This window comes from Drosophila hydei, unplaced genomic scaffold, assembly GCF_003285905.1.
Source record: "Drosophila hydei strain 15085-1641.00,03,60 unplaced genomic scaffold, DhydRS2 tig00000063-arrow-pilon, whole genome shotgun sequence".
Classification (NCBI taxonomy): Eukaryota; Metazoa; Arthropoda; class Insecta; order Diptera; family Drosophilidae; genus Drosophila; species Drosophila hydei.
This window is the reverse complement of record NW_022045657.1, coordinates 4590916-4617386: the sequence shown is the minus strand read 5'-3', so window position 1 is coordinate 4617386 and position 26471 is coordinate 4590916. Positions and strand designations below refer to the sequence as shown.

Below are 26471 nucleotides of genomic sequence, written 5' to 3'. Positions count from 1 at the left end.
GAAGGAACACTGGTTCTTGATTATTTATAGTATATTAATAATTTTCTTCAATTTATTTCACCTTTAAAGAATATATATTTAGACACTCTCGAGTTATTCCTTAATTGAAAGTTATACAATATATTTTCAATAGATTTATTTGAGCTCATCTTTATAAATAAACTTGTTCTTTGGGCAAGATACAACATAATGATGTTTGTATGCAATTTGTTTCATAAATTATATATATTTAATTAATTGTTAATGCCTAGACTAAAATACCAACAACTTCACAACGAAAATGACTTTTCTTCCTTTCTGTTCATTTTTGCTTTTATATATATATATACAAATATCGATGCAATTATACTTTTTATATATATTTATATGTTAGACAACTTAAAAACAATTTTTGCTAGACTAACTTAGAGGGCTTGACTAAGTGTGTGCGGTCAATGCAAATTGTTAAATTGAAGCTAACTAAGCTTAAGATTCGTTTAAATTAAAATCACACAAACTTAAAACATAGAATTAATAAATTAAAACAATAACAAGGGTTGAGCATATGGACGATGCAGATATAGCTTATCATCTCACATGCTCCAGTATCCAGGGCACAAATTTGGAGATGCGCGTACAAACGCCGGGCAAATTGGCCTCGGCACAGCCAATGCCCCAGGATATGATGCCGGCTAGAAAGAATCGTCCATCCTGTGACTTGGCCTGCAGAAATTATGAAATGGATTTGAGCACAGCTATATAATTGATAAGTATGTGTAGTAGTACCTGTAGTGGACCACCTGAGTCGCCTTGGCACGAGTCCTGACCGCCTGTTTCATAGCCGGCGCATAGGAAAATGTCCGGTATAAACTCCTGGCGACCGGCTCGTAGAAACATAGACTTGCAATTGTCATTGCTCACAATGGGCACAGAAACCTGCATTGAGTGTGAGTGAGAAAATATGACAGCGAGTGTTGCGTGCTTACTTACCTCCTGCAGCACCGAGGGCAGTGTGCCGCCCTCGCTGAGGCGACCCCAGCCAGTGACCGTGGCATTCATGCCAATCAGCAGACTCTCCGTTTCGGGCAAACAAATGGGACTGACATGCGGCGCAAATTCTAGAGGTTGCTCCAGCTTCACCAGTGCCAGATCGTATTCGTATGTAAAGAAATTGTATTTGGGATGCACCACCTTCTTCGACACGGCGCGTTCAATGTATGGCAGCTGCTCCTGCACATGTGAGAAATCATACTCGCCCACGCGTATGCGAATCTGTGAGATGAGCAGACTGCAAATGAGGAGAAATAGAGAGAAAGAGAGGGAGCGAGCGAGACAGAGACAGTAAGTTAGATAATTGTATGTGTGTATGTGGTGCAGTTGGTAGTTGGTACTCACTCGTCTACACAGTGCCCCGCCGTGGCTATCCAGTTCTCGTTGATCAAAGCGCCACCGCAGCGATGTGTGCTAGAGAAGCCAAAGAACGAGGTGCGTCGCACAGACACCTGCCAGGGCCAACGACCGAATGCCGCGCTCTTGCCGCCCACAATCCGAGTCTCTGGACGCGTCAGCATCGGCACTCCGCACTCTGAACACATATATGCATATACACATATGAATATATATATATTTATGTACAATTGGATTGTGTCAAACACATTAGGCGTGGCTGTACTTGGACTTACCGCTGCGTGCCGCCGAAATGGTCTTCACATGGCCAAGCATGCCGGCCTCATCTGTGGAGGAGTCCGTTATCTCATTGGATTCAATGCCAGCCGTGGGCTGCTGAGATGTTGGACTCGGACGTGGTCTGTAGGTTGATGCTGCAGTAGCTGCTCCAGCTGTTGTGGATGTGGAAGTAGAAGTTGTAGTGCCTGTTGTGGTGGGTCGCTGGTAGGGCTTAGTTGGTTTCCTAGTGGTTGTTGTTGTGGTGCGGGTAGTTGCTTTTGTTGTTGTAGTTGTTGTTGTTGCTGCTGTCGTGCCCTTTGTCGTTGTTGTTGTTGTTGCGGCTGATGTTGATGAGGAGGACGCGGCTAATGATGTGCCCGGCAACAGCTGGAAGGTAGCCAAAAGTGGTAAACATTATGCTAATAGTTACCCAAGGAGCTCAACATATTTCACATGCAAAGAATCAATTTTTCATTCCACTGCTAAATCTCTGCGGAGGCCAAATGAAATGTCTTTATTCAAGCCTACGTCTGTATGCCCTTACCCATTAATATATATATTGTACTTAACAACCTATTAAATGTATATATATATTTTTTTCCTACATTTTCGGTGGGATTTTTTTTTCAAATATAAAAATATTTTTATATTCTTTTCTAATATATTCATAAGTTAAATATTTTATACATATATATTTTTTATAAATACATATCTATATATATATATTTAACAAAACTTGGAAAAGATTTCAATTGAATACGTTTACTAAACAGTTTTCTGATACTCTAATCCTGGCCAGCAAGTGCAGAACAACGCACCCCAGAGACGAACCTCTTGACTACGTCAGCATCATCGCAAGACAAATCTTACATCAGCTTTGGCTCTGGCTTTGTGCAAACAATAAAATGTCCCCCAAGGCTGTGGCCTCAGTCAGAGCATCAGAGCATCTGAGTAGCCGAGCCTGATCGAGGAGTAAATGACCTCGTCGCTCGTTTGTTTCGCTTTCGACATCAATGCATCACACACACACAGAGCGTGTGGCACAGGATGAGGAATTGTGGCAAGCAGGCAGAGAGATGAAGACGCGTATTTACATACCTGGGGCCTGGTCGGTATGGGTTTGGGTTTGGGTTTCGGTCTCGCCTGCATCATTGTCGTCGTCGTTGTCGTTGTCGTTGGCAGCGGCGTTGGCGGCCGCTCGTAGACAATCGGCTTCTTTGTGGGCTTTGCCGGCTTGGAGGGACGCATGGTTGCTGGCAAATTGACTATGCCGGGCTTGGTCCAGCCGGTGGGTCTCGGCCTGGTAATAAAGCTTGGCTCGGTGGTCATATGCCAGTGGTGGTGCTGTGGCTGCTGCTGCGGCGGCGTCTGCTGGTGCGTTGATGTATGCCAAATACTATCTGTTGGTGTAATTGTTAGTTGTTGTTTGTGAGTCCATAAGTCTGCTCTCATAACAATGCAACAGGCGCCACACTCTATACTCACTCGAACTGCTCGTCGCCTGGCTGGCTGCACTCTGCAAGTCGGGCGGTGTCGTTGGCTTCGGATGTGGCCTGGATAAGGTGCCCTGATGTACCGGACCGGAAGGGCGAATGACCAGTGTGCCAGCGCCATGTGGACGTTCAATAGTGGTCATACCACTGCATAAAATAAAATAAACAAATATTTGATAGAGATTTAAAAATTTTTTAATTACGAAGACTTAAATTCATTTTGCAAGCCGAAATTTAGTTATTAAATTTAAGAAGGTAATATTTATAATAGCTAACACTTAAATTTATATGTAAATTGTAAATCCAATAATTTAATATAATTTGTAGAAAGAATTTGATTTTTTCATTTTTAATAAAAATTTTCCAAACAAAAAAAGAGTTGTTTACGGGGAAATTATTTTGGAAAATTCTTATATCAATAGTAATATCAATTTCAAAAGAAATGGGTTAGAGCCGCCTTTGTTTACCCACCTGATTAGCGGCTTGTGTGGCTGTGGTGGCGGCCGCGGCCTCAGCGACAGAGGCTTGGTGGGTCGCGTGTATGAGAAGCCCGTGTGGGGCAGCACAATGTTTTCGGTGTAGTTGTGCGCACAGCATGAGCCAAACATGAACGAGTCAACGCACATGCCCACGTGCTGGCCCTCGGACTTGATGCACTCCCAAACGAACATGCAGGTGCCCTCGATGCGGCCAAAGGAGCACGGCTTGGGGCTTATCTTAAAATTGTGGCTGCGCTGCAGATCCGCGGGCGTATAGTAGCCATCCAGGCGATGTGGACTGCGATAGAAGCTGGGCAAGGATGTGCTGTCATCCTCATCTGTGGAATCGTAATCAAAACTGTTGCTATTGCTGCTGCTGCTGCTGCTAACGCTCCCGCTGCCACTGTCCGGTGGTGTGATAAGCGCCGCCGTCGCTGAGGCTAGGAAATTGACTAAGATAAAGGCTACTAATACTGCTACTATTTGGTGTCTGCTGCTCTCTGGTATCGCTGCAGTTGCTCTATTGACTAGCCAACGCTGTTTGGGCCACATCTTCGGGTCTGTGCTGCTGCCAAAAAAGAAACAAAAAACGAAAAGATAAATAAAAAAGTGTGCTGGGGGCAATTTAGCATTAGACTTGTTACCTGCCGGAACACTGGTCATGTTCCAGATGCCCCCATACCCTGCACTTCGCTTTGCCTTCTGATCCCTACTAATTAAGTGCACTTGTCGCATGTTAGGTGCTCTAAGCAACTGTAAGAACAACAACAACAACATCAGCGACAGCTAAAAAACAGGCATGTCGCTTCAGCGATTTCTACTCTTTATGATTGCCAGCTGTTTGCCGTTGCCGTTGTACTTATTGTTGTTGTTGTTGCAGTCACAGTTGTTGCAGTTTTTTGTTAGACTGCAAGCAGCCAGTGACTGGTTTAATTACAACTTTTCACTTTTGCCTCATAATCAGTTTTTGTTTTGTTTTGGCGCAATATAATAGAAAAAATTTATTGTGATCGCACGAATATGTTTTACAACCGACGACACATGCTACAATTAATAATATTGTCTTGAGGCAAGAAAAAAGAGAGTCCCCAGCCAGATATCTTGGCCGGGGCAAGAGCTCATCAAAGCGGAATCATTTTGAAGTTTAATTAAAAGTTTACTCAATTCCAACGCAGAGCACACGCCATCAAAGTAGATGTTTGCGTTTCAGCTGATGCCACACAATGCAACCACCCACAAATGCGAGTACAGTAATCATATTAGCCGGCTACAAGCCATATTGGCAGCTCCTACAACTACCCCTACCCCTGCCCCTGGTTGACAACTTACCTGTGTCTGTGTCTGATTAAAGTTGCTTGCTTCATCGGTAACGTGCCGGGCGCATGTCTGCAGTCATGGAGTAAAAGAAGCGAAAGGTTTGTTATTAGTTTTTTTCTTCTGTTTTTCGCTCGAGAGTGGAATGTTGCAGGGCTATAATTAGTGGATAACTATAAGTATATACTTCTATATGATTGGTCATGCATGCGGTGCAAGCGCTACACACGCCCACCCACCAATAAAAGCCCTACCATAGCGATCCAGGCAATTGCATGTCTTTATCGCATATAGTCTCAGGCAATGTTGCAGATTATAATCGACGGGGAACACAATTGAACTACTTCTCATTTTACTCCTCATGCAAAGGAATTGAGAATATCTTTCATATTCAGTATTATATAATAAAAACATTGATCGTAAATCTAAGTAAGCAATAAATAAATAAACTGAATGATATAAATCTTATTGAAATTCGCTAATTTATGAAGAATATTGTGAAAGAAACAGTAAAACAGCAAGCAAAAGGGAAAGTATCAGATGAGTATCAGCCTCACAAATTATAAAAATAATAAAAAATAATGGTGCTTCGCTCTTACATAAGGATGGCTCAATAGTACTTGAACACCAAAAGAGAAAAATGTTCAAAATCTAATTATATTATATAAAAATGCATTCAACGCTTACAGATTTTTAACTTGACCTAGTTCAGTAAAAATATATTGTCTTGAGATGTGCCATATTATATCAATCCGTGTTGATAACATTTACCATAAATTATTTACACATCTGAAAATGCTTGAATTAATGGGAACGTTTATCGTAAATATTCCCAAGCCCCGTTTATCGCTCGATCCCATCAATTTAATGTGCCCCATTTATGTTGATGATAATTACAAATCATTCAAACTGGAACCGAAATATTTCTGCACGTCATGGGCCAACAGCTGATGATTGAAACTGAAATTGAGATCGAATGACTTTAATTTCAGTATTTGATCTCTCCACGTCTATTTATCGAGCGTTACAACTACTCAATGTACAAACGTAATTTTCACTCTAATAACTTTATTTCAGTTTGAAATGAAGACAGACACCAGGTCGATCGGTCGATGGGAACTGGAAGCTGCCACACGCCAGTTATGAGCCATTGAGCGCCTGAACCGTTGCAAATTAATTTCGTTACGTTTTCATTTCCTCAACAAAACGATCAGTTTAGTTGCCATTGTTTTGACTCGCATTTTTGCTGTCGTAGCTTCTTTAAGTTTTTTTTTAAAGGTTTGTCTTAACTGAGAGACTCGAAAGGTAATTACCGCACTTAAACGCCCTGCAAAGCAGAAGCGGCAGCCGTAGCAAAAGTAATCTTTTGTGCTAATGACTATCTTTTAGAGACCCCTCCAACCACCAACCAAAAACAAAAATAAAAAAAACCAAAAAGTATTAAAAAAAGACAAGTAGCCACAGACTGACAAACGATCAGACAGCACCAGACCCCAAACCCCGGCGCTGGCCATGCCAAAGGCCAAATAATTTTGTAGCAAAATCTTTTCTGTTCAACAAAGTATTAGAAAAATGCAGCAACTGACAACAATTCAGGTATACTGCTGCTACGTGTGGATCACAGACCAAGCTGCAGCCGATGCTACAACAGGCAGCTAGTTGCACAGTAATTGTAATAAGAATTGCGCAATTTGCGTCAGTCACTTAACTCCGAAGGCAAAGGCTACTGTGACTACAACTGCGAAGGCTACCGACACCAGCTATCAGCTACTAGGTTTCAGTTGCAGTTGCACTTGCGGGTTCGATCTACTGTAAAGTGTGGAAAAGTCACAGCCTGCTGGTAAATGGTGGGCTGCCAGGCGAACCTGCCTGGTAGGCGTTTTGTCAATCGACAGACGATCGACAGGCGACGGCATAGATGACAGGCCGCCCAGGCTAATGAAAAAGATAAACAACTGGATCACACGACCACAGACCAGACACGCAGCTGGGCCTCAACTAGAGTCCGGCTTCTATCTCATACGTTAGATAGCACATGTCCATCGCCAACAACGTAGACGTCGACGTCGACATCGGCATCTTTTGAGCCGCTCTCTTGTTATAATCACAGCGCGTAACGTAAACACAATTTTTGAGTGGCTTCTCCATGTGAAACACACATTGCCAGAGGCCTGATACGACGATGACGACGAAGATGGGCACAGTGAGCAAAAGAAGTCATTGTACCTATAAATCGAACTTGATATTTCGAGCTCATCGAATAAATATTGTCTACGCAAATAATATATGAAGTTAAAAACTTTTATTGCAACTTAAGCACTAAAAAATATTTTTATATAGCATCGTTCTTGTTAATAGTGTTTGTCGCTTTAGAATTCCTATTCAAATTAAATTTTCTATTTACTCAGCTGTCCATTAACTGACGACTATCACTGTTTAGCTATCAACTGGCGCCTGTTGAGCCACAACTTTTAACGCGGCACATTAATCAATTATATGCGTCAACATCATCAGACATCACACATACGCAACGTGAGCCCATCAAGGAACGGAGGGAACTCGACTCAGCGTCGTTTGCATGCACTTTCGACCCAGCACAGCGAACAAAATAAAAGCAACACACTGCCGAGCTGTTAGGTGTCATAGACTGGGCCACAAACATAAATCACTCGGCTGGCGAGTGTCTCTGGTTTATTAACCTGCCTCAGCTAATGGCCGGCCCCGTGCTATGCAACCTGACGGCTTAGCTGCACTTGAACCTTTGACTGCATCACTCTTAGGCCTCTCAGACTCAATGGCCAATGCCCAGAGCACAGTTATTGTTGTTGTTGGCTCTTCTTTTGTTTGTCTGTCTGTTTGTTTATGTTTGGTTTTCAGCGTTTTTCCTCATTTAGAGCGACCCCGGCGGAACCTTTTGCCTTGTTCCCATTGTCCAAATATTTACTTTTTTCTATGCCCTGTGCAGAGCAGCATGACGCTGCTCGTTTTAAGGTCGGGTTCTGCGGCTTCTTATAATTTCATTTTGCCCTCAAACCGAAAGCAAGGTAATTAATATGGATTTAGTTGTCTAGTTGGTTTGTTCTTGGTCGACCAGCGGTCTCCCCAGCTTGATTGGTCCAACCAAGCTGTTTATTCATGGCAATCTATTCTAAATAACTTACTTTATTATCAATATCATAACGGTCGCACCTGTTTCAATGAAGTGAAAATTAAAGACCCCTAAATGAAAGGGCCCCATTACAATGAGAAATATAAATCTAATTCGATATCAATCATGATCATGGGCTACGGAAGTGAACAACAGCAACACGTGCGACCAAGTCATTCACAAGCTAACAAAAAGATATATATATATATATATATATATAGCAACCATCTTCATCGTCTTCGTAACAGTTGCTTTGATCTGACATGCCGGCCACTTGGCATTTAAAAACGTTAAAAGCTAAGTAAAATAAAATCGTGCGGCAATCACTTTTCATTATTGAATGCTCTACAAAAAGATCGAACAATGAGGCTCGAGTCTCCATTCGTGAGTGCGACAATTTGACAGATTGAAAGTGAAAATCTTCAAAATAAACGTCTTTAAATGCCTGTAATGAACAGACCCGACCAGGCCAGCCAGTCCCAGCCAGACCCAGCCAGGGAGAGGTATTGTCGTTAATTTGCATGAAATGCACGTTGCTGCCGTGCCCACAGCCAATGCTCAAGCACGCCCCGAGCATTCGGTTACCCATTACCCATTATCCATCCACTACCCAGTTCCAGACTCAGTGGGTCAATCAGCATTCACTTGTCTCATTTTCAGACCGTAAATTGAATAAGGCCCAGGGCCAAGACAGCCAATTTAAGCGAATAGCCAGCTAAAGTCGTCCAGATGTTGGATTATTCATGCACTTTATTGCATCTAGCTAAAACAATATGATTTCCATGCATTCCTTACGATCTCGAACGCAACTGGGTATTTGGACTATGTCAAACGAGTCGCAGGCGTCACAATAAACAGCTCGTCACTTGAATGCAAATAATTATTGGTTTGCTGCTAAATGTTGGCCATTGATAATCACTATTAGACAGCTCCTCTCATGTAAATAAACGAGTAGCTCGTATTCATTCATATATTCATTCAACAAAACAGGTAATTGCCGGTCTGCCGTGCGGTCATATTAATTATAGTTTGTAGTTTATATGGCTGAGTACGAGTGCGGGTACAACTGTGATGTCATTGCAAGTCAATGGCCTAGCCTTTGTGATGACACAGCAGCAGCAACAACAACAACAACAACAGAAGAAAGTTGTTATTAATGTACTTTGCTTATAATTCTCATAGAGGTCGGTACACACTCCTTGAATTGCTTTCTATATTGCTGATTATGTGACTGACCTGTCTTCATGAATACATGAAATTTAATACAAATATTTTCATGAAATTTATATGCTAATTAATTACAATCTGAAATCTTAATCTGAATGTCATCTACACACCTACACGTTGTCGTTGAGCATGTGTTCAACGCCCCTTGAAGGCTTTAGCTATACCATATATGTAAAGCTCTTATACTAAATATTTGTTTAAATCCTATTTGTTGTTGAGCTTTTTACAAGATTCTTAGCTGTGTTATGCTGTATAAAGTCAAGATGTAGTATGTACATCATTCTTACAATGTTGTATATAAAATGTAAAATGTAAGATAAATTGTATGCAACAAAGTTATCAAAAATATGCTTGTATATGCGAGTACTAAAATTTATTCCCTTTTAAAAAATTCATTCATTTACCAAAAGCAAACAAATAAAAAAAAATATGTATATAACTGAATTTTTTCTTTATTTTCCTCTACCATCTGAATGTTGGCATTTTATCAGTTTTATTACGGTCAGAAAAGAATTATTAATGAATATTCAGAAACAGTTGCATTCATTTGCATATTATTATAATGGTTTGTTGGTATCACAGTGGACCACACTCGTTCTTAGAGGTTCACACCTGTTCACGGTGGCAGCACAGCAACATCTTTATAATATAACTGTGCATGCTTATAGCCAAGGTTGTTTCGGCTGAGGCAAATGTAATTTCATAATTTACTCTAAGAAAATGTTAACGCATTTAGCCAATTTGGGACTGAGGTATGGCAAACAAAATTTGACAAATGGAATAACGAGTTTAAAAATTATATAATAGCTCCAAGATGGTCACAGTTGCTGGCTGAGCTGCAATGAGATTCGCCAAAAGCAAACAACACTCACGCGGAGTTACAGACAAACACACACACACCCACTCGAATCTGACGTCTGAAAAAGAGAAAAAAAATTTCGTTTTACGCGCAAGTGAATTGGAATTGTGTTTTACGAGCGCGCGCCTTGATTGCAATCGTCGTGGGGGAGAACGGTAATCGTAATGGCAAGGGGCAGAGTTACGGGAGCCACATTGCAACAATTATTCTGCTCGATGACTTTCGCTAATAAAACGACACACACACAGCCAGCGACTGACAGAGCCTGCCTGCGACTAGTAAGTGGCACTGACTCAATGCGAAAGATGGCTTCAGGTTTTATTATCGTAATACCCAGATAATCGCTGCATATGCCAGGCTCTTTCATTGCGCGCGCACACACACACGCACGGTTATGCTGATGCATGTGCAATAGTTTATAAACAATTTTATTGCAAAACATCGATGCGCTCGTCATTCGTAAGCTCAGACAAAGTTATTTGCAAATTAGAATGTCACACTGCGTATACGCAACATTTTTCGACTTGACTATGACGACGCAGTGAAGCAATCAAATTAAATTTAAGCAGCAATTTGCGTTAAGAATTTGAAAACGTTTAAAACAAACGGGCGAATAGTAATTTGGTTTTAAAACTCGTTTTTGCTCATTTTTGTTATACAAGATGTGGCCTCAGGTCGGGCATTATTACAAGCCCGCTTACAAATTATTGTCAAGCAAATTGGAATCGAGCCTTAATCAACTTATCATTCGAATTCGTTAAGCTCACAGCTAAGAGCTAAGAGAAATTTATATTGGCTGTCTACAAAAAAATAATAATAACCAAGAGCTTACTGATAATAAAAGAGATATTTTACAGCGAATCTAACCAATCGAAATATCACACTTTTCTATTCGAAAACTTCAATTATAAACATGAGAATGGCAGCTACTCTTTTTGAATTTTAATGAGGAGAAATACAATAAAATTGTAAATTGGATTTTTATTTCTACTTACTAGACTTTTCAATTAAGTGTAAAGCACCCAGACAGAAATGGCTGTATTTGGATCGTTGCACAGAAATAATAGTTTAATGTCTTTGAAGACTTGTGGACTACTTTAAAGCGATCTGATTTTCACTGGTCGAAAAGAACAATGACCTGTTGATGTAGCTTATCAAATTTGATTTTCACTCGCTGCCATTTTGGCCACTGGGATTTGGACTCGGCTTACACGCACTCGCACTTTTCTGTGCCGCTCTCCACAGATTTCGTTAATTATTTTGTTGGACCGGCACACTTTCCAACGTTTTCATGGTTAATGAATCACCAAGTCGGCCGATAACTGCGTGTATGATCCAGTAATGGTAATCAAATATTTTGTTTAATTGATTTTCACTCTTTTCTTTTCGAATGCAATAAACTTAAGAAAATATTTGTGGGCGAGTTTATGGGGCAATAACTTCACAATCACGCCAACATTTCAAATAACATATGTATCACCACGACTTCTTTTCGACTTGGACTTAATTAAATTCGTTTTAAAACTTTAGGTTTATTCTTATTTGTTGTTGTTTAACTGGCAAACTGGAAATCTGGCAATGCGATGTTTGCTTTTATTTTATTGCACAATTTTGATTTACGATTCAAGTTTTCCTTTTTATATTTGTTTTTCACTTTTCCAGCAAAGGTCGGTCGGCTCGTGTCTTGCTGCGCCTTTCTCTGTCCAATTTCTACAAAATAAAACATAATTATATACGTTATAAGCGACTCAGCGAGCAAAATCAAGCAAACGCTTGGGAATTTATGCAAAAAATATGTCGATAAACTTTAAGATAGGGTGCAGCCCGAAACACACACTCTGTGACCCTATTTGGACCTGACGTATTTGCATTTGATGTGCCATTTGATGCTAAATGGAATGCCCAAAAACTCACGGCCCCTAAATTCAAATAACGAATTCAAGCGAACTAGTTAGTGCAGGTAGCTGTTTAAAATGGAAAGATCAGGTGGGCAGAACTGGCTGCTAATCTTGTTATATGAAACACCTATGGGAATTGGAAATTTAATACGAATTTACTGTTTGACCAAATTAAATTTAAGCGACAACATATTGAATGGCATTTAAATAATTAATTATATTAATATTTGATCAAATGTATCAAAAACTGAAAAATCGAAAAAAATTTAATGAAATTTGCTTAAAAGTATAAAATTAATTAATTTTGTTTTTGCCAATCTGTCAACTGTAACTGTTTGCTATTTAGATTGCTTTTTGTGCTGGGTGCATTTCTTTTCTCTTAGTCATTAATCCGACGTTGAGTTTTCTCTTATCTGCGCAACTTGCCAGCCAAGCAAATCATTCCCTTGCCCGTACTGTCACACACAACAACTACAGCATAGTCTCTGCGACCAGCTTCCCATCTCAGTTGCAAGACAAGAGGCAACCACAAACACCACAGATACCACAGCTGCTGCTCATTAAACGTACATTTGCACTTCTTTCGTTTTGCATACAACGAGAACTTGTCAACAATTAACAATTAACTGGCTCAAATGCCACTGCTACTCTCTGGCTGTGGCTGTTATTGCAGCAAGTTCGTTTCCTAAGTCTTTTGTTTGTCGTATGTGCCAAAGTGCTGCCAATTTTTATTGCCAACTTATCGCTTCATCCTGTCTGCAGCTCTCAGCATCTGTCGCGGCCCCACTGTGGTGTCGTGTGTGGTGGTTGTTCCCACTAAAAGTGCTGCTATTCAAATGCTGTCGCTGTTGTACTTCACTTAATGAGAACCGTTAGCCAGGCCCCAAGTTGATTTTCGCAACGCATTCGAAGAACAAACATCAAACTGTTAGCGGTTGCTACTACTATTTTTCTTCTTCTTCTTTTTTTTTGCTTAGCCTAAGCCGTAGCCTTTACTTAAGTCTGAGGTTTAGTTGTTGCCTTTGTTTTGCTTTTTGGTATCAAAACTAATTTATATGCAAATGCAGTTCAAGTAGCAGCAACAAAAGACTTCGTCGTCGAGTGCAACGTGAAAACTCACAGTAACTATTCAATAAACAGACTCAAAGAGAGATTGCAACTGAGAATAACTTGGGACGTTGCACGGGGCAGCTTCTAAGTGGCATTCTTATTCTCTGTCTTGCGAAATCTCTCAAACGGTACGACTTCTGCTTCTAGCAGAGGCAACACCAACAGAAGCAGCAACAGCAGCACTAACACCAATGTGGCATGATTTACCGTAGAGAACAACAAAGAAATTAATTAACTGCACCTGTATGGGTGTGAGCAGTATGTGTGCGTGTGAGTGTGTATTAGTTCATGTCTTTGTGAGTGCATTAGCTTTGGAGTTAAATGCTTTACGAGTAACTTGCCAGCATCTGACCGCAACAGCAGCAACACCAATACCAATGCCCAGTGCAAGCCAGCGTATTCATTTGACAGTCAGGAGCAGGCCTACTGGCCAGCACAACTTGCAGCCCAGCTGAAAAACTGGCTGACTGGCCAGCTAGCTGGCTGGCTGCAGCGGGCACCACAATACGAGTATTAACTCACTTTTGCCTGCGTTTTTGTTATTGTACTTATTTTTTTCTATATCTTATACGAGCAAAGGCGACAGCAACTGCTGCAGACGACGTCGCCCAATGTTAACAAGTGCCAAGTCGAGTGCTGTATGTGCAGCTGTATGCCACAAATGTGAACTAATTAGTGTGCATGTCGCTGACAGAGTTATCGGCATGCAAAATGCAACAAACTTGTGCACAGGTCATTCGCCTAGCCAGCCAGACAGCCAGACAACCCGACAGGCACTCGCTTTGCTGTTATCCTTTTTGTCAGCTTTCACGCACAACGCGTCGACTGATAAATTTTATTTCTTAATTAGCAGTTGCTCCAGTTGCCAGGCCAATACAGCATCGGGGCATTGAGTGTTAATTTCAAAATTTCAACGCGTGCCGCTGTTGAGGCTGCTGGGGCTGCTGTGTCTGCTCTGGCTGTTGCAGCCACAACGTACCATGTTGCAATGCGTTGACAGCGAATGCAATTTGAACTTGATGGCCGGCAACGTGACACGCATATTAAGCAGCCAAAGAGGCAGACGGGGCCAGATACCAGAGCTGGGCTCCGGTTTTGTAATATAGGCGGCACTTTAAATACGCATAAAGCGGCCGCGCATGCGCAATTAGTCGTGATTGAGTCGCAAGTTTATTTAACCGACGAAAAGCAAAAGGTAAAAATCAAAAAAAAAACTAACAGATAACAGCAAAATTACCTAAAAAGCGTGGAAAACTCTCACTTTTTACAGACTGATTTCGATGAATGATTTTTTTATATTTTTTCTCTATTTTTTTGCTGTACATTAATTTTGGTTGTGTTCAATCGATGATCGCGAATGGCATTAACTTTTGTCGATCGATTTCATTTCAGAAATTTTCAGAAATTTATGCGTCTTTTTGATTGATTACGACTTTGGCTAGGTCTGATGCCACAGGCAATTTTTGATAAGTGTTATAAAGTTTAGGCACCTTTTAGAAATCAATAACCAGAAAGCCGATGGCAATAAAATTGCGTACCAATGCGACACACAACAGCTGTGGCTATAGCTACTTCGGTAAAATTGGCGACGCGTCGACAGTTTAAAATTTGCAGGCTCGCAAACGCAACGGTAATCAAAATCAAATTCGTAACCGTATCCGAACCCGATCCGCACTCGTGCGCTGTGTAAACTAAACTGCGGCCGGTAAAGCAGCAGCCAGCGCATAAAACTGAGCCACTTGCGCCGCTAACCGTCTTGCCAGATGCCCAAAGAGAGTTGGAGTCACAGCATTGGCGGCTAAGCAGAGAGGGAGAGAAACAAATGAGAGTGAGAGAGAGCGAGACCCGAGAGCGAGCGTGCGAGCGCGATTGGCCAAAGAGAGATTTATGACGGACAAGTTTGTGCCTTAAGTCTTTTGTTGAACAGCTGATTGGAAGCCCCCAAGCCAGCAGCAGCAGAAACAACAACATCGAAACTCTTAACTTGCATATTGATAAGTGAACGACGAGTGGTGTGAGAGTACCAGTGTACGAGTGTATATAAATGTTTACGGTTTGGCGACCTCGACCCCCCAGGCGTGTGATATCTATGTATATAAATTTTAACAACTTTTCTTTTGGTTTGGCCGCAATCCCAGTGCTGTTGTCACTGTTGGTCACTTGCCAGTTATTTTGCAAGCCCGCCTCGTGTGGGTGATTCATGACTCAGATGCTGAGACTGGGACGGAGGCTGCGGCTGCGGCTGAGACTGATGCTGAGACTGCGTCTAAAGACTGAGACACAAATTGAAGCTTGAGTCGTACGATTATTTAATCTCCATATTAACGCTGGCCGTATTTGGTCTGTGTGCGGTTTCTTTATTGACTCACTATATTTTGAAAGTGGGTCAGTGTTAAAGATTTTTTTATGTGCTTTTTTCGGGGGCTTTCTTATGAGTTATCAGTGTAACGGTTACATAATGTTGGTTTGTGCTGAGTGCAGGCTATTGTGCTGCAATGAATCACAAATTGATGATTGACACCCACGGACTATGAGTGCACAATCGTAAGATGGGAGACATTATGTGATAGACTCACATTTTTGTCAGTGTATAATAAGCTTAGCATTCTAAATATTCCGAAAGTGATCGCACACCCTAGAGCTCTCAGATCTTTTGATAAACGATCACTGATCTCTGGCAATTGATAGTTCCAACAGCTAATGTGACATGAGTAAAGTTAGACGCTGCGATCAAATGACGATCTCAATCGCCTAATCGATTTGTCAATATGAAGAGTCTCATGTTAGCCATTCTATCCTTAAATAAAATGAATAGCCAAACACTTGTAAATCATTCAACGAGCAATGCAGTTCAATGAACTGAACTGGAGAGCTGAGCTTAGGCAGTTCCACAAACACAGTCGGTGATAATGAACATGGGACTGTTAAGGTGTGATATTACCTTATGCCCGACTGATACAACTAAAAGATGGCATTACAGATCAGATCTGGCCGGCAGGTTAGTGACAGAATACTTAACACGAATTGCAGATAACTTCTGTGCTACTCTGGCATTAACTTTGCGTCAATGCGAACTCATCATTAATCAGACTGAATTAAATTATAATTGATTGGAATGTCAATGTACAAAATCAAATGAATATCTGGTACAAAAATACAAAATATATTTAAATAAATTATAATAGAGTTAAAAGTTAAGTGTAATATTAATTATAAAAACAAAATATTCCATTCTTTCAATTGTTAAGTCCTTAAGAATCAGATCTTTAGTTTGCAATTAAAAAAAAAATTAAAATTACCAAACTAAGTTTGTAAATCTGAAAGCAGCTACCAACGTTCACTAATCGACTGGAGGGCACGTGCACGAATTTTGCATTTCAACTGTCCATATAATTTCGAGAGGTGTTCAGCTTGTCAAGTGTTTGAAGCTGTTAGCAAACTATCGCGAATGCAAAGAAAATGAAAGTGAGTGTTTGACTTTGGGCAAACGTTGATTTGGCTGCTTTCTGCTTTTCGTCAAGTACTTAACATTTTATCTAATTGCCTCATTTATACCCAATTATAACAGTTCGGCATTTGTTTATGAACTTAGCATAGGAATATTATTAATTATTAAGTTTAACCTGTAAAGACTTTTTATACCATAAATTATCGTGTTTTCTTTTCTGTATGGAAATTCTCTAAGCTAGACAACCAATCTCGAGTACATGTTATGAAACTTATTAATACAATATAAAGTTATTAAGATTTTGAAAACCCAATAAATATGTTTATTTACCGCTCTGCATGAGATTTGTTTTTATATCCACACCAATCAATTTGGCATAAACTTTCAAACAACAACACTAAGCGCCTGTCTTAGCCCGAAAAATACCACCTTACTGACCCATATCGCCTCGGCACAAAGCTCCGGGCTGGGGCAAACGCAACGCGCCCGGCCCCAAAACTAGAGAAAAGTCCAAGCCAGAGGCCAGTCGAGGCGGACCAGCCCCACTCCGAGTCGCAATCGTTGCTTGAGACTTGATTAATCGTTTACACGTGAATGAAATCGAAGAAAAAACGTTAATTCAAATGGCCAGCATACATTAGAAAAAGTCTAAGCCGCTGATGCCAATATATATTGGCAATTATGCTGCGGCTGATTAGGCATGGCCCATGGCATTAACTGGGCCCGATCCTGCTGTCAATGTCAACTGTACGCAGCTGATTGACATTTGCATAATATCGTGGAGGGGCAGAAGCAGGGCTTAGAAGATGTGCGGGCCCGTCCAAAGTGAAAGTCCATGCGAGATTAATAGGTCGCAATTTGTCATGTGGCTCTACAGAGATCTCTTCTTGGCCTGGTCTGCTCACTTGGCGTGCACATCATGTCATTTTCATTCATTGTAATCGTGTGCTGTCAGCAGTGCCACAAAAGCGCGTCAAATGACATGTGCGAACTCAATCGATTACCATTCGAGTAGGAAGTGTGCGAACTTGTGATGGGTGAAAATCAAGTTTGTGTCTTAAGTCTTTCGTATTTGGTTCCGCACTTGGCACACACAAGCGGAAATCTGACAGACAGCACACACAGACAGCCATAATCACATGTACATATACTCACTCACACACACAGAGACACATTCAGATACATATATGGACACACAAGTTAGCAGAAAAATAGCTAAAACCTTTGGAATGTGGTAATTAATTAAGCCAGGGAAAAGCGCAGAGAAGTGCAACAGTCAACAGCAGCTGTCGAAGAATTTTTTCATTTGTTCCATGTTAACTTGAAGGTTACCGCACACAGTAGCAGCTGAAGCTAAAACAGCCATAGCAATAGTTCTAGCTGCGGGGTTGGGTGGGGGTGGGCAGCGGCCAGAGCGATAGCGAGATTCACTGGAATCCAAACATTGCATGCATGAAATGAGCGTAATTATTAAGTACCAAGCGAAGATACTAAGCTGGGCCACAGGCCACAGCTTGCGACGGGCCAAGCCATGGCCATGTCTTTATTTAATAGTTGTGTAAGTATTTTTCACAGCAATATTGAATTTTCCACACACATATGACATGGGTCAGTAACCTAGAAATGAAAATAACACCTTGCCGCTGCCAACTGCCATAAATGCGGACGGAATGGAGCAAACGATGAGCCATGCCAAGCCAGAAACTAACCCGACCAAGCCACCAAGCGACCAAGCGACTAGGCGACCAACCAACCGTCGACCATCGACCAACCAACCGACCCCCCTCTGTTTGCTAACGTTTCAAGTCCATATCTATATCTAAGCATGTGTATGAGACGACGTCAACATCAACAAGACGAAAGAACCTGTATGAAAGACAAGACTTTGCACAGATCACTAGAAAATTTGTTAAACCGCAAAAGAAAATGTTGAAAACACGAAGCTCAAACCGCAAAATGTGGCGAAAAATGAACGCGCACTAGAACGCAGTCCAGAATGTAAATTAAAACAACACTTAAATAACTATATAACCTCCTAACATCTCTTAATGGGCGAGCCCCAGTCCGAGTTTCATGTTTGAGTTCCAAAAATGAGCCAACACAATGAGGGGGGCATCGACACCCATTCCAATTGCTATTGTCTAGCCGCAAGACGGTCACAGTCACTTAACAGTTGGCATTATGACATAATAAACAATGCTGCCGAAAAGTCACAATAGAACTGAGGCAAATAACCACAGACCAGACCAGACCAGACTGCCAGCCAGCCAGAAGATCAAATGCGGTCAGATGCCTTGACTTGGCATGCGTGTTACGAAATGGCGGGCGATGATCTTTAAAAAATCGCCGAACACCAGCCTCGAGTCGTTCGTAGATTAATTTCGAGTGACAAATTATACATGAAACATAACGGCAGTCCAATATTTATGTGAAGATTCCCACTAGCTGAGCCGCAGACGCAACCGCCGCACCAACAGACACATGCGTGGCAATCAGTTTAGGACTGGCTCTTCGCACGAGGCCGTTGTCTTAGCCAAACTTCCCGGCCGGTGTGGTGCGGTTGACAGCTAAAATTGAGATTAATTGTGCTAAATTAAGTGAGTGAGAAATTACAAAATTATTGCAGAGTTGCAGTTAGAAACTGCAATCAGTTGCATCAGCCTCAGCCTCAGCCTCAGCTTCAGTCACAAATGCTGCCGTTGCCGCAAACGCAACCTCAACAGTTCCTTCCTGGATCTGAGCTGTCGTTGTCTAAACTTGAAGGTTCCAACAAATTGTGCTGGGCTGTTTTGGCAGCTAATGCTCGTTTTGTTGCAAGCGAAAATTACAGGTGTATGTGACTGAAGGCTGCGAAAGATGCATAGGTGTGATACCATTGCCACAGCACATAAATTGCTGAAGGCTGTTGATTTGCTAAAGTGCACTTACCCCACCACACACAATCAAACACTCAGATAAGCAGCTGAAGTTCCACACTTTAAATGATTATGTATGTGTGTGCCATTAATAAATATATTTTCATGAGAAAAGAATCAGACAGATATGCTTTCGCCGTGTTTTAATTACATAGAACTGAATTCATTTTTAATAAAAAATTCTCTTAATAGTTCTTTAGTTAAAGGTCTGCTTTGCAGTAGTTGCAGCCACATCAATAATTAATTTAACTGTTTTCAGAATCTTAGCCGGAATTCGTCAGCAGAAATTTGTGGCCTCTATTCAAGATATAGTTAAACTCTGCAGCGATTTGCAACGCTGGCTTCAATCAGCTGCTGCACCACAGCTTTGGCAACAGTTTGAAGAGCTCACACCTACAAGCCTAGAGGTGACACATCAAAACGGAGCCACATACCAGCAGCGAGTACCTTTGAGTCAAGCATATGAGAAGGCGTTGCCCAATTGTAAGTGGCGTAGCAGTGGCAGTGGCAGTGGCAGTGGCAAGCTGCAACTTTTGCCACGGGCCACACGCCAGTGAACTACAGCAACGTCAAAAGCTGTTACAAATTGTGCAATTGGTTTGGGCTAATACTAATACAGCGCAGCACAAAATTTTCTCTTTCTTTCTCTCTATTTGAGTTTCTAGACCTCTAACAGTGTGAAACTGTGTTTGCATGTGGCTGTGTGCGTGTGTGTGTGTGTTTGTATGCTCATCAAGCCGCCACCGGCATCGCAGATGTGCCAAAGAGGAAGCACAACAAACTAAAATGGTATACGACCACTGCAACCTGTTTAAGCCAAGGCAACAACGCTGCCCAACCCCGACCCCAGCCCCGGCCCAAGCCGCAGCTCTAGCTACAGCTTCAGCTTTAGCTCCAGCCACACTTTACAGTTTGATTTCTCACGAGGCAGCCGCAGCAGCCGCATCAGCCGTTGCCGCTGCCGCTGCCGCAGGACCGTTACTTACTTACATCTGGTTCCGCACTTCAAGTTCAAGTCAGACATGTGGCTTGCACAGGCAAGGAATGGCACCAGCCTCAGCCTCAGCCGCAGTCCCAGTCCCAGTTCCAGTACCAAAGCCAGTGCCAATGCCACTGCCAGTTCAGCTTACAAATTTGAATAGGGATTTTGTTTTCACTTCTGTCTGGGTCGCCATCAAGTGGCACAAGGTCAGTGGTGTCACGGACTGGGCCGCTGATTAAGCCGTGTTGTATCCAATTGCGCACTGGGCTCAAGAAAGCAAATGATGTAATAGAGTCTAACAAGTCTGCTGTATAAGCAGTTGTAATTCAAAACCCGGTATTCATAAGCAGACGTAATCGTATTTTCATTTAAGATTTCCTTATTTCCCTACTTTGGACAGCTTAGTTTGTTTCCAGCAGGAAAGGCGCTGGCAACCAGTTTTAGCAGCGACAGAAAACTCTGATGAGAAAAATGCGGCATATCAAAATATTTGTAAATAATTCACTAATGCGAAACTCAAGGCAGCTGATAATAATAATGATAATGATGATGATGATGATAATGATGACACAATAATGAGTTCTAGTTTTAGCTGAAGTCGGGAAATATTGCAACGCATGTAATTGTCGGCATTGCATTTGTCAAACGTTTTTTTCCGTCCTGAATAGCAGACGCAGTGCAGCAATTAAAAAGAGAGTCTCGTGTCCAGGGCCACGCACCGGACTTGAACTGGGAATACAGCTTGGGGGACTGGGATTGATGCAGTGATTGAACTGCACTTTGCGACCAGTCAGCCAGCCGAGAACCAAGTGGCCAAGCGACCGACCGCAGTGCGTGGAACCTGTTTAGTTGTCTATATTAGATATGAAGCAACGATAAGTGGAGCGCTCTGATGCCTTTAGAGAGCTGTGCGAAGATTTGCAGCGGCATCACTACCAGCAGCATCAGCATCAGCAGCAACAGCTTCCAGCTTTCAGCTACAGCAGCTGAGATCGTCAATACAAACATGGCAAAGATATCAGCGACAAGCTGACATTCTCTAATAATTGGCAAGTGACATTCCTTCGCGCTTTGAATTTACAGAATTTATGGTCAAAGGCACTCCACTGAGTGTATACCCTGCCCCCACATTCTATACAAGCCATGGCTCACCCAATTCTGGGCAAGCGAGCGTGGTTTGATGCACATCCGCCAGCACATTGACGGAGCTCCTTTAAGTCCATTACTCCAAATTATGTGGCCGGCTGTATGCAAGTTTACAGCTTCGTTTGCCATTAGAGCTACCCAACTCCCAGGCCTCCAAGTCCCCCCAGAGAGGGGCAACTGACTAGTGTGTCTGTGTGTGTGTCTGCATGCGTTTTATGTGGCGCCGCCAGCATGAACATCTATATAAAATATATAACCATGTTAGTCTCATCGGCAGCAATTAGCCGAGTGAAATTCAACACTAGCTTGTGAGTCCATTGTCCAAATGGAGCACTCTACGGCGGCATCGTAAATGCCCAATTGGTCAATTGCTGAATATCTATAGAAAAAGTTTATATCCACTTCTGTACGCTCTCCAAGGAGTATCAAGATCATTATTAAAGATCTTCTGTTAATTGCATACCAATTTAGTTGTATAAATGAAAAAAAGTTTCACATTCGACAACAGATCTATCTAAACAGCTTTCGAATATAAATATATGTATACACTACAAAAAAATTTTAATTAAGTGATCAAATATTGTACTTAGGACAACAAATAAGTTTTGATTAGAATTTCATCATTTGGAGAGTCCCAAAAGTAATAGAATTTGTTTATCAATCAAAATCTTCATCTAAATCACGTAACTGAAAATCATAAACAAGTAATTGCAGGCTTTTGAATTAAATTAGCAACCATAAATAATGTCAAGCCAAAGACATTTGCCGCTCTGGCTATAAATTATATTAAGAGTTGTAAAATTAATTTGAGTTAACAATAGCAGTAGTAGTGGCAGTTGCATACGTGTAAGTTATATTATAATCAAATAAATTATTTTTATTTAATTTGTGGCTTTTAAATAATTTATTTTACAAGTGAGTAGCAGAATGGAATAGAGTAGCAGCTGAGCAGAGGGTAGCTTTGAGTCGATTAGCACTAACTAGCTCGCTGGCCTGCTGTATTATCACGTATAATGAAAGCCAGATAATTTTAAGAATCTCATAAAAAAGTGCACAAATAATTTTCTTTATTGTTTCGTGAAATGCGTTTGCCCACTACGAAGCGAATAATATTATGAACAATTGTTTAGCACGTTCTCTGAGCAGAAGCAGAAACAGAAGCAAAATACACTTAAATGCTTAGTCTCGCAATTAAAATTAAGAGCTTTTCACTTGCAGCCTCATCTATTTTCATTATAAGAGCCGTTTGCCCAAGGGCACTGCAAAACAAAGCAAAGAGAAATCACGTAACAAAATAAACACCGTAGACGCATGTACGATGTGGCATGAAGAGCAGGTATTTCATATCTGTCTATCTGCTATTTGCCTGGTAACAATCTTAACAAGCACCTGTCTTGGCAGCCGCCTGGCAACGACCGTCAGCGAACACCTTTATTTAAATAAGCCGCAGCTTTAGGATCTGTCTGGTGCGTGGTCCCATTTCGCGCGCTCCAAATCTAACAACTTCAGTTGACCCAATGCTAAGCAGCTATAAGTTGGGCAATGGCCCAAAGCAGTTTAACGGACGTATAGTCAACGTTCACGTGCTGTTGCTGTTGCTGTTGTTGTTGCTGTCGCGTTGTCGTCTTAGCTGAGCTAGAAAAAAAGGGTGGAACAAGTCTTGAGACATGTTACTCCATACTATGCCAGGCAGTCAGCAATGAAGTGAGGCAAAATGTGCTACGCTGCCTGCTGGCCAATTCCAAGTCCGAGTTCGAGCTGGAGCTGGGGTCCAGCACCTGAACTTGTTCCACGAAACGTGTTTGGTATTTGCCTCCGAAAATACAGAAAAAAATAACACAAACAAACGCGAACAACAATTTTTACCATACCTTGCGACTGGTTGCGACCAGGTGAACAGGCGACCTGACAGAAGCGGCAGCGGTTCTCCATGTACTTGCCAAACGTTTGCGAATATGATTACCGGAGACACACATACGGGCTAGCAAGTTGGCCCAGAGCCAACAATCGAGTGCCATAACCAGCCTCCAAGTGTGGCCACAAATCGAATTGTAGTTAATTAATAACATTGAAAACAACTTTGCCTCGTCTCAAACATGCAACAGGTGCGCCTAATTTGGGTGGCGCCCCACGTTCACGCCCTTTTCGCAGCCGCAAACGAGTCCTTCGCTTTGCACCTGTCCAGACGAGCGTTCTTTGACTTGAGCTCAAAGTGCAGTTAGACTCGAGAAGAGATAGAGAGAAGAACTCTCTTTTGGCTCTCTCAACTCGCCAGCTTGTGCAGATCTTTGCATAATTTTAATTTGTGGCATAACTTGTTTCGTAATTGAGAATTACATTAATTTTCGTGGCAAGTGCGTGCGTGCAGAACTAGTTCGACGCCATAGCCAACACTCATCGTATGGCTATTGAGTCATTTGGGGAAAAGCGGCAATAAATTGGCCAAGATAAGCGAACGTATGCCAATATTTATACCACTTCGTGCTCGCATCGGCCGTTGTTGGCCGTTGTCTGCCGCCTGTCGAATATTTCTCTAATGATCAACCGTTGATAGCTACCCGCAAACATATCTATCTTTTATTGCACGCAATTTCCTTCCAGCGCAATTCGTTCTGCAAATCATTTCGCATTGCGCATAGACAAACATTTTTAGTAGATGCTGGCGGCGCAGTCGCCACGCTCTTGAAGATAATCAGTGGGTAGTCAGTTAGCCAGCAGCTGCATTGGATGCAGCAGCACAGCAGCACAGGAGCAGCAGCGGCAGCTACCACAATTGCAAAATTTAGACTTGCCACTTGCCTCAATCTCTGGCGGCATTAGCATAAGTAATCAGAGTTTGTAAATTGCATCTAATTATTGTGATCGAAGCTGGCATTGCATAGCATCCAAATCTCCGACTTCAACAAGGCAGTTATCTGCCAATCAATTTCTAAATAGTTGATTGATTTCAATAAACATGTGAATTATGATTAAGTGAATCGCATTACCTTAAGCCTAGACACATTAAAAATAATTTCTTTAATTATATCTCCAAATATATTTCAGTAACGAGCGAAACTTTATCTTCGCACGCATTTCACTTTCGAGTAAATTCCGAGTTTTCAGAGAATGTTATTTAATTACACTTTACAATTGCGAAACTTGAACCAGGGAATACATAGTTCCTGAATAACTTAACGGACTGATTAGTTTGAAGTGCAATAAGTGCACTCTTCGAGCTCTCTCAGATTGTATTTTATCATTTAATACCGAATAAGAACCAATACAACATCAAGTCATCTTGTTGGCAATATAAATATACGTATTGAAGTCTAGCTGATTAGTTGGAAAAACACGGAGATCTTAACTTGTTGAACTTCCTGTGAAGTGTGTGGTTACTGCGAATAGCCACACACACACACATACACACACACACACAAACAATACTCATATACACCTATTTCGATATGGGCCAATTGATTTCATTGCTAATGATTGTTAACGGTTTCTCAGACACTTGCAGCATCAGCTGCGGAAATCAGTGGTTACCAGGCAACGCCCGATTCTCTAACTGCCACAGCTGCACCACTGCACCACAGAAATTGCGAGCTCTATCATACCTCGACTAACACTATTTAGTCGACGCACCGAGCTGGGCCGGCGGGCTGCCTGAATGGGTGAGTGGCTGACTGGCTGCTTGGCCAGTGGATTGGATGACCGGTTAGATCCATGTGGTTGGCTAGTTTGGTTTATCTGGGAAACGATTTGGCGCACGTTTTTGTGTGTGGCTCTCGTACGATGGTTGTCTTCTGATTGATTGTGCATTTCGTTTATTGTCAGTGGCTGGCTTATCACATCAATTGCAATTTGTTAGCCACTTGCGCTTGGGGCTATACGCTCGCGACTCCACTTTGCAGGCCAACTTGTGTAGCTATAATGCTTATGCTTATGCTTATGAAGTTTTTCCGGTCTGGCCTGGACCGGCAATTTAATAACCCTCGCGCCTTAATTAAGCCTTAAACTAAAGCACTTTGATTGATTTACATACACGCCACATGATGCATTCGCCTCAGGTTTTATGTGTATTTTACAATTAAGAGGTGCATGCTGAAGTTGAAGACCAAGCAAGGGATAGCCGGTGACGATTCCTGACTACTGCATAATTACCCTATAAGACTCAATTAACTGTAAATTAAAGAAAATGCTCGATTACATTATGGCTGCACTTAATGTCGCGTGTGATAATGGACCAAGCCTAGAGAGCTCCAACTGCGACTCAGACTGAGACTGAGACTGAGACGTCGAGACAGAGGCAGTCAACCAAAGACTGCAAAGGCAGACGAAGTCGAAGTTGGTTGGAGACGAACACGACAAGATCAGCACTGGAGTAAAAGCATCTTATTTTTTTCTCTTAACAGCAAGTCGAATTAGAGCGGGAAAATGTACGAAAAAGATAAAAGCAGAGAATTAAATAACAAGGCACTTAACGTTTACACTTAACAAGGCGACGCTGTCGAGATGGCCATAAACTGGGAACTGGGAACTGGGAACTGAGAACAGGGAACTGAGCGCTGGAGACTTGCAACTAAAATGCCATTAAGTGTCATTGCTCATTCCAGCGAAAGATTGATATCAAACTTTAAATATGCGTACCAGCGAGTGGAAGAACACATAACACACAGAACAAAAAAGCAAATACAACAGGCAGACCGAGTCCCGAATCCCGAAACTTGAATCCCGATCAGCGCCTTGTGTACATACCACAAACTGATGATGTTCGCGAACGTGGAGCTGCAACTCAATGTTGCAATCGGTGCAGGTGCCGAGTG

General features: G+C 41.8%; 1 protein-coding gene across 3 annotated transcripts; it reads right to left on the bottom strand.

Annotated features, from left to right (window-relative positions):
• Positions 1 to 404: 404 nt before the first annotated feature.
• Positions 405 to 26471, bottom strand: LOC111604639 (serine proteinase stubble). Of its 3 annotated transcripts, none has more exons than XM_023322782.2 (11): positions 26404 to 26471; positions 11160 to 11874; positions 4946 to 5002; positions 3609 to 4184; positions 3130 to 3284; positions 2743 to 3044; positions 1662 to 2031; positions 1375 to 1564; positions 970 to 1267; positions 766 to 915; positions 405 to 702 (listed from the first exon to the last, which is right to left on the bottom strand). In XM_023322782.2, exons 3-11 carry the CDS (start codon positions 4978 to 4980, stop codon positions 568 to 570), a joined length of 2211 nt encoding a protein of 736 aa, XP_023178550.2. In that variant the 5' UTR covers positions 4981 to 5002; positions 11160 to 11874; positions 26404 to 26471; the 3' UTR covers positions 405 to 567. The 3 variants fall into 3 exon arrangements, with proteins under 3 accessions (XP_023178550.2, XP_023178552.2, XP_023178553.2); XM_023322784.2 differs by having other exon boundaries at positions 3609 to 4181; XM_023322785.2 differs by lacking the exons at positions 4946 to 5002; positions 11160 to 11874; positions 26404 to 26471 and adding an exon at positions 4261 to 4324 and having other exon boundaries at positions 3609 to 4181.

Coding starts and splice junctions, on each gene's coding strand:
- LOC111604639 (XM_023322782.2), bottom strand. CDS start 4,980: ATGAAGCAAGCAACTTTAATCAGACACAGACACAG. Junction 1,268..1,374: donor GCGGGGCACTGTGTAGACGA/GTGAGTACCAAC, acceptor CCTCATTTGCAG/TCTGCTCATCTCACAGATTC. Junction 703..765: donor ACTCAGGTGGTCCACTACAG/GTACTACTACAC, acceptor TAATTTCTGCAG/GCCAAGTCACAGGATGGACG.